Source organism: Barbus barbus (genome assembly GCF_936440315.1).
Source record: "Barbus barbus genome assembly, chromosome: 9".
In the NCBI taxonomy this organism is placed as follows: Eukaryota; Metazoa; Chordata; class Actinopteri; order Cypriniformes; family Cyprinidae; genus Barbus; species Barbus barbus.
In genome coordinates this window covers 15,931,144-15,943,777 of record NC_136737.1, presented here as the reverse complement: position 1 = coordinate 15,943,777, position 12,634 = coordinate 15,931,144, and the positions used below count along the sequence as shown (strand labels likewise).

Sequence of the window (12,634 nt, the reverse complement as noted above, 5' to 3'; positions counted from 1 at the left end):
CACTACTCACTGCTGTGTGTGTGCACTTGGATGGGTTAAACGCAGAGCACCAATTTCGAGTCACCATACTTGACAATACGTCACGACTTACTAATCTTCCCTCAACATGAAAACCCCTAACAACTGAACACGTTCTCTTGTGTTCACGGTGTGTGTGTGTGTGTGTGTGTGTGTGCATTTGTTCACTACTCACTGCTGTGTGTGTGCACTTGGATGGGTTAAACGCAGAGCACCAATTTCGAGTCACCATACTTGACAATACGTCACGACTTACTAATCTTCCCTCAACATGAAAACCCCTAACAACTGAACACGTTCTCTTGGGCTAACAGAACTGAATCAGATCTCAAAAGGTGCCATATTTGTCTCATTTCTTACCTGCTCACAGGAAAAAACAAAGGGAAAATTGGACACTCAGACATCATGTACTATCCAGTAAAATAATTTGTTCATCTATTCTGAGAGCGAAAATGCTGTGCGATGTGAAAGGAAGTCTATCCGTTAGCATTCCCATCTCAGCAGGAGCTAACAGAGACATGCTATCCAACAAAACCCCTTGTTAAGACAGTGTTAATCACATAGAAATCAAGTCATGATGATTCTTGTATAAAAGATAATAGAGGGGTTATACATAAGGGGTTATACATAAACTGAAAAGTAGGGCTGTCATCAGTCCTCGATTCAATTCAAGTACTCGGTTCTAAAAAAAAATCATTGAGTGCAATTTGCCTGTGTCGAGTAAACGGCAAAATACTGGAAATGGCACATTCCACGGACATGTATCCATAAAATGCATTATTAGACCATTTTCCAAGGCCGCATGATATATTAAACCCATTTAAAAATCATAACAAAGCATAATGCTATTGTGAATTCACAAATGCTACGATTCAAATAAATATATGTGCTTTAATTATTTACATGCGTGCAGATTGAGTAATGTTACATGTATGTCAAAGTGGCTTCATTCACAGTAAATGCTGCTCCACACCAACTGTTATCATTTATATGTGTGGAGCATCTCAAACTCCATCTCTGAATATTGTTGTGAGTTTGGGTTTATTATAACGTTTATCTGGGAACAATGTTCACCATTTCATTAGATTTTTATGGTAAACCATTTTTAAACCTATGCTAACACAGGAGAATACATCTCAATATGCTAACAGTTCATCACGATTTCGAAATAAAAAATTAAACCTTCACTCTGAGTTTACACATTTTGATGTCTACATATTCAAGAAAAAAAAACATGATTACTTTATATGAGCGAATTATCATTATCTCATTGCTATTATAGATGTATTTTAAGTGATTTTAAATACTATTGTTCACTTAGGTCTATTTTTACCACAAAAAATGTATTATAATTATCCAATTACTCGATTGTCAGAATAAACAACAATTACTCGATTACCAAAATAATCGCCAGTGACAGCCCAACTGAAAAGCTTTGCTGGTCTGGCTGTAGGAAATATTGACCAGTCGGATCGTGGACTGACAAGATTTTGCTTATTTGCAGTTTCATTCGGAACAAACAGCTATACAAATAGGAAAAATTTTACATATTTGCACGATCTGGCTCATTGCATCCTTCACGCAAACACTCCAGTCTCGTCAAGCTAATATGTCTAGGCATTCTTCTTGTGTAAACTTTGAGAATGCTGTATTATGTACATAATGCTTTACATAGTAATTGGCTGAAGTGTTTGTAACATTGATTGGCTTATTTCAGTGGGTAATGAGTCAGTGCATACAAAGGCTCTGCTTAGTTGAATAAGCCTCCAGCAGTGAACAGTGAGCATTTGCTGTTTGTTTAGACCCTTGTAAGCTTTGAACAGGGATCCTGCTGATTTGTTCCGATTGGAAGAGGCTGTAGGTACAGATCAAGAGCAAACATGCTGCTTTTGCTCAACGGATTGTGTTGAGAGAACTCTGACTGAAGTGGAAAAGAAAGGGTAGAAGGTTAATGCAACTGTTTAGAGCATTTATTCACATTGAGCTCTTGAACATGACACAAGAAGAAAAGGAAGTTACATGACCAGTTTGTGTTAAAAACATAAAGAGAGGTGTAAATGTTTGTTCTACCTGAGAAAAAAAATAGACATTGCATCTCAATTTGCACACTGTCCATCCTAAACATGTCCAAATTTAATTGGTACCATTCACACCAAAGATGATAACTTTATTTTAATTCTATGAGCATTGGGAAATCCACACCGCAGTTATAACAACAACGTCACAGAGGAACAATATAGTTGGAATTACCTCAAGAACGATTATTTTTTCAGCTGGTGAATCAGAATCTGCCAATCAGAATCCGTCCATCTTTTAAATATTTAATGTGGCAGATGAAATATTTGCTGCATGTGATTATGATAAACTTCTGTTGGTGTGGACCTAGATTATTCTTGGCATTCCAAATCATAATATTGTAAAACAGCATGCCAAAATTGCATCCTTTTTCCAGTAGATTTTTGAATGTACTTCAAAGCCTTTTCGGTTAAAATGGCAAAAAAATCCTTTTGGCAAAAAACCTATCTACCACTTTAAAGTGATAGATAACCCAAAAATGAAAATGCTGTCTTTAATTACTTTAATTACTCACCCTCATGTCATTCCAAACCTATAAGACCTATGTTCATCTTTAAAACACAAATTGACAAGCTATGCAATATCGCGTTCATTATCGCAGATGAATCGCCTTCGATAATGAACTTGATATTGCGTAGCTTGTCAGTGATCTACGGCTCTGTGTATTAAATGCCGCTCCATTTGAAAGTAGGTGATGGAGATTTACCGCTAATCACAGAACCGGCTTTACTGACGAGATGCGCATGACAGCCCTAGAGAGTACCATGATGCATTTTAACAATGTCCTTACTACCTTTCTGGGCCTTGAATGTGTCAGTTCTATGCTGTCTATGCAGGGTCAGAAAGCTTGTGGATTTCATCAAAAATATCTTAATTTGTGTTCTGAAGATGAATTAAGTTCTTACAGGTATGGAAGGATATGAGGGTGAGTAATTAATGACCAAATTTTCATTTTTGGGTGAACTATCCCTTTAACACAATAAGTGTACAACAAGGGACCTGTAATTTCAAAATGCAGTTTTAGTATATAATAATTGGTGTCTCATTATGGGAACAAAGTCCTTGTTGGTCTTAGCACGAACCAATGAGAGTTTAGATATGGATTTTGTTTTAGAGTTAAAAACAATGCTAAAACAAACCTTAACTTTGTTAACCATGGTTTTAAGGGGATGTTAATGTTTGGGATTAGGGCTAAGGCCTACATGCTTGAAGCAAAACAGAAGAACCAACTGTTGTGACATCATTTGGAAAAAAACGAGGGCAAAACAAAGTTCATTTGGACCTCAAAACAGCATGCCGAAGCAAGCTTTCCAAAACTGTTTGCGCTGAGTGGTAAAAACATTTAACAACCATTGGTCCATGGCGATTATGTAATAGGTAGGTTTGTTCTGGGGCTCAACCTTCTTCTCTGGTTATTTCTTCTGTTTAGTAAAACTGTAACACAGACTGAATGCATCATCCCTAATTGAGTCAGAGGGCTGGACGCAATATCCACAGCTATAAAACCCACAACCCACTTTATGAAACACTAAAACATGGCCCTTTCAAGCCATGAAGGTTGAGCTCTTCCCTGGAGCATGGCAGCACTGTGAGACTAGAAGTAAGAGGACTCTGGTAGACTAGCTATGCTATTGCGTGAAAATCCTGTTGTACTGAAGATGCGTTAAGCTGCTTAATGAAGGAAGATTTCCGGATCATCAACCGTAGACCCACAACAAAGGTACACTGGGACTCAGTGACCCAGATGGACTCGAGCAGAAGGATGATTTTATTTGTTTGCGACTCATTTTTTTGGCCTGCTTTGCATCCTGAAGTACTTTAAAAAGCTATTAGCAGCTAAGGACTCAGCAACCATCTGCACAAACATCATTATCTTGTTAAATGCGGCTCTTGCAAAGGCTTAGCAGACCTTGTGCATTCATCAGTTTACCTACTGGAATGATAAATGAACTTAAGAAGAGGAATTAACCTTAGCACTGACTCACAATGCTAATATGACAACTGTATAAACGCATTTCCCAAATGGGGACTACGCTGGAGGAGTGCGAAGATAGTTGCCTGTCACAATTTTTCAAAATGCTGTCGGTTTATGGCAAGGAAAGCAAATCCGGGGGAATCTGGCAATTCAGATGCTATTAGCACACTTAGCTTCAGTCATCGAAAAAGTTCTTGGATGAGATGCTTAATATTTATAGAGCAAAAAAAGTGCGCTTACACTTCTTCATATTCATATTCCTCCCAGAATAGTAACTGGTTCAAAAGAAAGCTCCACAGTAAATCAGAAATGTGTTTTTGCAGTTGGAAAAATGCCTAGGTCATCTTAAGAGCAACACTAACTAGATTCCACAGCTTGACGTCTGAGGACAGCGTGCCCTTGGAACACCGGGAGAGTCTAGCACATGCAGATCAGCTGGGCAGAAAGATCTCCCACTACAGCTGCGAAATTAAACTAGCTTGGAATTTATTCAAATCAAAGTAGCTCATGGAGTTTCAACGGTTAAACTGTCCAAGCAAATTTAAAGGAACAGTCCACCCAAAAATTAATATTTTGTCATTTACTCACATTCATGTCATTTTAAACCCAAACATTGTTGTGTTTTAACATGATCACGCAGAAAATTGCTATATTGCTGATTTTTCGTGATATCATGATTTCACCATGGCATAGTGACTTTTCAAGGGGCAGCTTGAAAAATTAAAAAAGCTAAATTTTTATTCTGTCATCAAATGTCATTCTAAACTCTTTTTTTTATCTTTGAAATGCAAATGAAGATACTTTTATTGAAACCTGAGAAATATGGACAACTGCCTGTACTTAGTTGACATGGGAGAACAAACGTCAATGGTTCTTGTGCACATTGGAGCTTCCTTTTACCACATTTGGTGTTTTCAACCAATTTGTATTGATTATTGTTTATATGTGAATAAAAGACTAAATGAAATATATTTATCAATAAACCACTCGATTCATACACACACACATTATAATATCTTTATGGACTTTACTGTCAATGTTTTTGGTGGAATGAACTTTTGATGGAGGGATAAATATATTAATTTGTGTTTTGAAGATGAATGGAAGTCTTATATGTTTGGAATAACAGGCTCAGTAAATGATTAATTTTCATTTTGGGATGAACTACAGTATTTAAATCCTGTTCCTCAAACAAAACATTTTATGACTTCAGAAGACTTGGAATATAGCAAACAAGTCACATGGACCACATGTTTGCATATTTTGAGCTAAAAACTGTCTTTTTATGGAAAAAAGTAACATGTAGGTGAGTAACATGAGGTGAACTGTCCCTTTCAGAGCTGTGCTTATGGAAAGATTTGGGCTCTTTGAGGGGAAACTGTTTATCGCAACAGGATGCTTTTTCATTGAACAGGTAATGCATTTTTAAATTGTATGTCTGGATGAATAAAACTTTGATATTGCATGACTAACACCTTGTTCTGTTGCATTTCTGTGCTCTTCTGAGTCTTGATCTCACCTGTTTATTAAATGTGAGAATCATAGCGCCGTACAGGAGAAGATACAGGAGTATTTACAATGTCTCGCTCCTCAGTGCGAGGATGGAGCATCAAAGACCTTGAATCTGACATGAAGAGATAAAGAAGAGGTAGTCAGAGATACACAGCCTGTATGAATTATTTACCACACTTCTTGTGAGCCAATGGCCTGATAAGAACCTGAGTCCAGTGATGGAGGGAAAGAGAAAGATTAAACAACAACAACAACGAAAAATGTTCGTAGCGCCAAATAAGATGCTGACAAATCTATCCTGGCTAAACCAAACTACTTCATATTTTATAAATCTGCATAAAATCATCTGTAACTTGTAAGGCCTTGAGTTTTAAAGGATTAGTTCACCCAAAAATGAAAATTCTGTCATTAATTACTCACCCTCATGTTGTTCCAAACAAGAATACTTTTTTTTGTGCGCAGAGAAAAAACGACTTTACTCAACAATTTATTCTCCTCCATGTACCATGACGCATCGAGTAAAGTCATTATTTTTGTTTTCTTTGCACACAAAAAGTATTCTCGAAGCTTTATAACATTACGATTGAATCACTGATGTTACATTGACTATTTTAATGATGCTCTTACTACCTTTCTGGGCCTTGAACATGGTAGTTGCACTGCTGTCTTTGCAGGGTCAGAAAGCTCTTGGATTTCATCAAAAATATCTTAATTTGTGTTCTGAAGATTAAAGGGTGAACTGTCCGGTTAATGATTACCTGTTGTTGTCTAAGTTTATTTAAACTTGATCTTAAAGGGATAGTTCATCTATAAATGTAAATTCTGGCATCATTTACTCACCGTTATTGTCATTCCAAACATGATGGCTTTCTTAGTCACTATATACGTACATTGTATGGAAAAGAGCAGCATGAACATTCTTCAAAATGTCTCCTTTTGTGTTCTACAGAGAAAAGAAAGTCATACAAGTTTGGAACAACATTTTTTGTGGTGCATAATGGCAAAAACCCATAAGAATGTGTAAACTGCAACAAAAACAACTGTAAAAGATAAGACCAATTCAATGGTACTACCGATCCCATCCAATGTTTTTAATTTACCACTTGTTCGGTAAAGAATATAATACAGTGACAGAACTAGAATTCATAAGAACATCAATAAATATTGGATAACACACATGGACCACATTCACACAGCCTGACTCGGGTCATCCTGGTGAAGAAAATGCTTTAAAAAAAACAACAGTATCTCAAATGTAGAAGATGGTGTTTGATGTTTGATGGAGCAGCAGTAGTGTTTTCTGCCTAGCGTTGGAGAACGGAAAGTTAGCCTGTGTGACTGAGGCCCAGGGGCTCTAAGCAACAAACACTTCCAGATTTCATTTAAAAAAAGTAAAAAATAAATAAACCCATACATTAAAAAATGAGAAGAAAACATCAAGTGAAAACAAAGTCTGTACATCACCGAGCTGGGGAGTGGTGTCAAAAGATTTTATGGTTTTGTCACAAGGTTGTTTTGCTGCTACCAGAGGAATGAATTTACTGCTTGTAACAGCAGGGAATGCTGGGTCATTAATAATAACAACGACGGAATGTCCTTCAACAAATAATAAATAAACAGAACAGCTGCAACTGTAAATATACCGGAAAAGTCTCATATGCTTGGTTATGAAATGTAAACAAAAATTCAGATAACAAAAGTCGGGGAACATCATAGTCCAAATGCATATCAGTGTAAAGCTAAAGACCCCACCATATTAATCGGTATCATAGAGTCTTCTTTAAGGTCCTCTCCAAGAGTTTTATCATCAAATAAACGACGTGCATGACGAAGTCGTATATAATGATATGACAACCGGCTGGGATAGAATTTACACATAAGATTATGTGCCAATACAAGTTTTTATGAGGTAAAGGGCAGACTATAAAAGCACGGTTTAGGTGAACAGGGAACGCCGGAGGTTCGGGTTAAGTATACTAAGCAGCAGTGATTTCCAGGACAATCCGCACTGCCACCGGCGGCTGAACTGACTTCTTTGTCATGGTAATTCCCTTTCTGACACCGTCCAATCACATTTCCAGCAGAGGAAGATAACGCACTAAAAATTCAGACGATAGTCTGGTTGGTGATGATGGATGTGGCTTGTTACCTGCAGTCCTGATTAAACAGAGGATATCGTGCGCCTGTCTCACCTCCGTAGCTTCCTCTTTACCTCCAACTATCATGTAAATCCGAAAAGAACAAGGTTAATGTCTCGATATGACATGAACATTTTATCAAAATGGGAAAATGCCATTCTCGGCTGCAGCAGCAGATAGCAAACAAACCATTGGAGGCTATTGCAAGAGTATTTTGCATATTCTGATTGCGAGAAACTCAACACATCTAGATGAATGAGTCATGCAAACAAGCCTAAATAAGACTATGTTCCACGAATGTAACTACAAAGGGGTGGTGCAGCTAGCGTAGCAACCTCTGGGACAGCAATTGCTCTCTGGCAATTAGTCAGAAAACTTGCCACAAGAAAATCCTGCAGCTGCCTCTTATATTTCTTCAGAATGCCTGCCAAAAGACAGCTGTGAACATTCTTTGTTTAGAGATTCATTTTTATAATCAAGGCTCGCAATTAAGTTGCCACATTGTTAGCCATCTGCCTTCCTTCGCTAGCCTCAGCTAAGGGCTGTAAAGAGCTATTAGTGTGATATAGAGGTACATTAGCAGCTAATATGGATTATTAGGAGACTGGGTATCACAATGAGACTCCAATTTTGACAGACAAATTGCATAACACTGGTGCACCTCCTGTTCAATGCAAATCATGCATGGGCATTAGAATGAATTATACAAAACCTGCTCAGAACAGGCCATTATTCTCCCCAAAATCAAAAGTTTATATTTTGCTTTAAGGATGTGGATTTTGTTTTGCATTGTGACATTATTTCTAATGAAATTAACCACTCTGAAATTACTATTACTGTAATGCAAATACTTAAGTAAATAAAATTCTTAAGTGAATAATATATCTTATTTTTTTTAATTCTCAAAATAAATTAACACACACACACACACACACACATATATAAATAATAAAAATAATGCAAAACTGATATGCTTTTATGAAATTTACTACAAATGCATGTTCCTCTGCTTTTCACTAAACTTCAAAATGTTCCAAAACAGCTTTTATAAAAAAAATGTAACCATCCTTTTCTTGAAGTAAATTGCTTCTTCATCAAAATAAGCGCCAATAACCTCAACAATAATTAAGTTTCTTGGAACAAAAAGATGAATTGTTCAGATATTAAGACTATTGGCTTTTCATCCTTGAATTTTGGGCTATTAAAAAAGGTGGATAAAGGTAGAGAAGGAAAGAAGAGGGAGCGCTGACGTTGAAAAGAATTTGGTGGAAAACTGGGCTACGTTTGCAATCTCACTGGGAAATTGAGTGAGGAACAGTGAGAGATAAGCACAAACCCCGACATTAGAGAAATGCGCTGTAAAAAAGAAAGAGTCTGCCCTTTTTTAAGGTAAGGAGGCTAGTTGAGAGGACAGAGAATAAGGAGCGGTCCTCATTTTTGAGTCAGCTGTCGCAGTACTCTTTGAAAAACAGGACACGCACCTGGTAGGAAAGAAAAAAAGGCGTGCCTTTGGAAACCACAGTGAGCCCAGACCACATCTTTCGCTCTGAGGATAACAGAAGGCCAAATGCTGCCTCTCAACTGGCTTTCTTCTGCATGAGCCTTTCCTTTTTAACCTCCTGATCTTCAGTGCTGGAGGTCTCCCTGCCTCTGAAATTTACCCATGAGCACTTTTAACATCTAACCCATATGTGATATCGCACCATCTGGAATCTTTGTTTGCGTCCTCATCCCACCCATGGGAATCCATCCCTGTTTTATTTCTTCTTTAAGTGTGCTACTTTGAGAAGCTAATTACGGGCATAGCTGCGACCCCCAAGGCTGTTAAAAGTACCTTGTCTCTGGCTCGGTTTGATGTGGTGTATATGTAGTCGAGTGCAATTAAGACCAGCAAGTCAAAGCTCTCTTTCCGTCCCTCTAATTCTCGACAGGCTCTGACAGGACAATTTCTCCTCTGTGGGTGAGAAAGAGATCATGACACAGATCATGACACAGACCATCAATAACAGATGGATAACCACAAGTAGGGGGGATTTTACAGTGGCACATTTCATCTAACTAATTCTTGTCAAGTCATTCAAAGCCAATACCTGTGAAAGCTAGAAAGCCTTTACTCGAGGCTTGAAATACATCTGCGTAACAACTAGTTAAAAGCTGTTTAAGGACTTAAAGGAATAGTTTAACCCCAACAATTAAGTCTGTCATCAGTTATTTAACCTCATATCATTTCAAACCCGTATTATGTTCTTTTGTCTGTGGAGCACAAAAGAAAATACTTTGCAGAGTGTCCAAGCTGCTCTTTTCCAGTGGAGCACCATAAAAGTGGTTTGCATGACCATATGTGTGCTATATTCTTCAATAAGTGTGTATAAGGGAAATGCAAGAATTAAATGATTACGCGCAAAAAAAAGCAAACCAACAAAAATCTCAAATCTCATTCATCACCAGCTTGACATCAATGAGATCAAATGTCACATTTCTGCGAAAGCTACAATAGAATAGCAACTTTTTGATAATGGATAACTTTGGTCTGTTTCTCGCACAGATCTATCAGACATTAAATTTATACTTTCATGGTGCTTTATTGTCGTTTATACAACAGTTCTTTCTGGTCCTCAAATCTGATTGGCTGAGAGGAGAGCGATATTCAAGTGATATCACAACTCCAACCGTTTCTCAAAGTGAATGTCATGGCGGATGCCCAAATCTGCTATAATTTCATAAGATAATACTGTTTTTGTGTCACGGAATGTAGTTTTAAGAGTTTTTTAGGCAAGAATGTACTTGTTTAGACTTACAATAGTTCTAAAGTGACGTTTTCGAATTAGTAACGGAGGCTTGGGCTCAGCTGTTAAACCGTCAACTTGAGATTTGAATCCGTGGTGGAAGAAAGTAGTTCTGCACAAAAGAGGGTTTTTAAAGTTGTTTCTTATGTATTTACACACTCGTGCCGTCAAACTGTTGTATAAACGCATTCTCACACTCGCAGCTAATATTGCTCATTTATAGCCTTTTTTTGCTCGACGTAAGAAATAAAATCATATGGGTTTGGAACAACATGAGTATGATTTAATTTTTGTGTGAATTGTGCAGTTTCTACTCTGAAAATACAGATGAGCACCACTCCTCGCAACCCAAAACACCAATACTGAAGGTATTCGATAAATTTGTGTGAGGAAAACGTGGATCCAACCACGCCCCCTGGATCTAGGGCGAGACGCTCCTCGAAAAAACTCCACCGTTGTGGATCTGAAATCTCGTTCATCATTAAGTCATCATTATTGACATGAAACGTCACATTTCTATGGAAGCTACAATGAAATAATGACTTTTGATTGAACTTCAGTCTGTTTTACGTACAAATCTATCGTACGGCTTCAGAAGACATCAAATACAGTGCACAACTACTTTTATGGTGGCATTTTTGAAATGTGGCAGCTCCTGTTGCCAGTCACTCATGTCCTTTTGTGTTCGACGGAAGAAATAAAATTATACAGGTTTGGAATGACACGAGCGTGATTTAATTTTCATGTAAAATCCAGATGAGCACCACTCCTCTCAACTCAAAACACACCAATACTCAGAAATACTGTATAAATTAAGTTAATGTCTTACAAAGAGCAAACCAACGTCAAAACGGTCAAGAAATACTGCATAAGCTAACCAATCCCAAGCATTTCCTGGCTGTTTTAATGTGATCCCGCGTTTTGAAATGAAATACAATATTTACATGTAGTACCAACCCACCCGCTCAATTAATGCTTATGTAAAAATACATAAACAGTTACCTAGAGTGTTTTCTACATTGAAGGTACGAAAGAACTTTCCTCATGTTGGATCCACTAAAATGAGATGTAACATTAACGGATAAAGAGATGGAAATATGAAATTTTTATAGTCCTTGTGAGGTCCAGCAGTGCCCCTCTGATCATAATGGGGGTAAACTGAGCCAGACGAGAAGGGGGAAAGGTGAAAGGCCGTCGGATATCAAAGATAAGGAGGTTTAGGTTGGCGGACAGGAGGGGATTATTTGGTTAGAAATGGCCGTGACCCTCCTGTTGACCTCGATGACCTCCTGAACCGTGCCTCTTGTGCTTTCTGCGCTCGTGGTGGGACTTGTGGTGGTGGCGTCTGTAGCGGTGAGATCTCCTTGCTGAGGATATAAAAAAAATTAGTCTGGCCATTTGGTTCTAGAGACTGGCATTTGGAGAATAAAGTTGGGGTACTCACACTTTGTACAGATGATCTTGGGCCGGTCCCATTTGCCATTGGCACGACACTTGATGGTGGGAATGTGGCGCTGGAGGAAACCGTCACCGCACTGGTAACGCACCACAGAGTGTATGTCATAATGCGAACGCTTCCGACCAATGAGGAAAGCGTTGTCCACGGTGGGCGGAGCTCCACATAGTACTGCAAGAAAGACCATGTAGGATTACGAAAATGTAAATAAATCTTGTATCAACATCAAATGAATCAACATACTTTCTTAATACATGTTCCTGGAAATAATGCACTGTAATTGAAAGATTTTTCAATGTTGTAGCTAATAACCGATAACCAATGGCTATATTATTTTGTCTAAATGAAATAAAAATACAACACATAAAAACTAAAATCAATAGTTTTAAATGGTACAAAGTGAATTTAGGCATCACAACATTCTGATAGTAGATATTCATTTTGAAATGCTGAAGATTACATTTAACAGTGTAATGAAATTAGTGTTTTTAAAGCTAAACATTTAATGAGATGATGGGAAAGATGATGGGAAAGCTACAAATTATATATATATATATATACACACACACACACACACACACACATACATACATACACATACATGTATTATTTTATATATATATATATGTATAATTTGTTTTTAAAATAAAATAATATAATATATATAAAATAA

At 37.5% G+C, this 12,634-nt stretch overlaps 1 protein-coding gene across 1 annotated transcript in view; it reads right to left on the bottom strand.

Moving 5' to 3' along the window:
- Positions 1–11,753: 11,753 nt before the first annotated feature.
- Positions 11,754–12,634, bottom strand: part of LOC306875381 (neurocan core protein-like) — a gene marked incomplete at both ends in the record, with an annotated part of 127,340 nt that continues 126,459 nt past the window's right edge. The window contains 2 exons of the mRNA XM_079425895.1: positions 11,754–11,872; positions 11,950–12,132. Of these exons, the coding sequence (XP_079282021.1) occupies positions 11,754–11,872; positions 11,950–12,132 (302 nt within the window). The remainder of the gene's footprint in view (positions 11,873–11,949; positions 12,133–12,634) is intronic.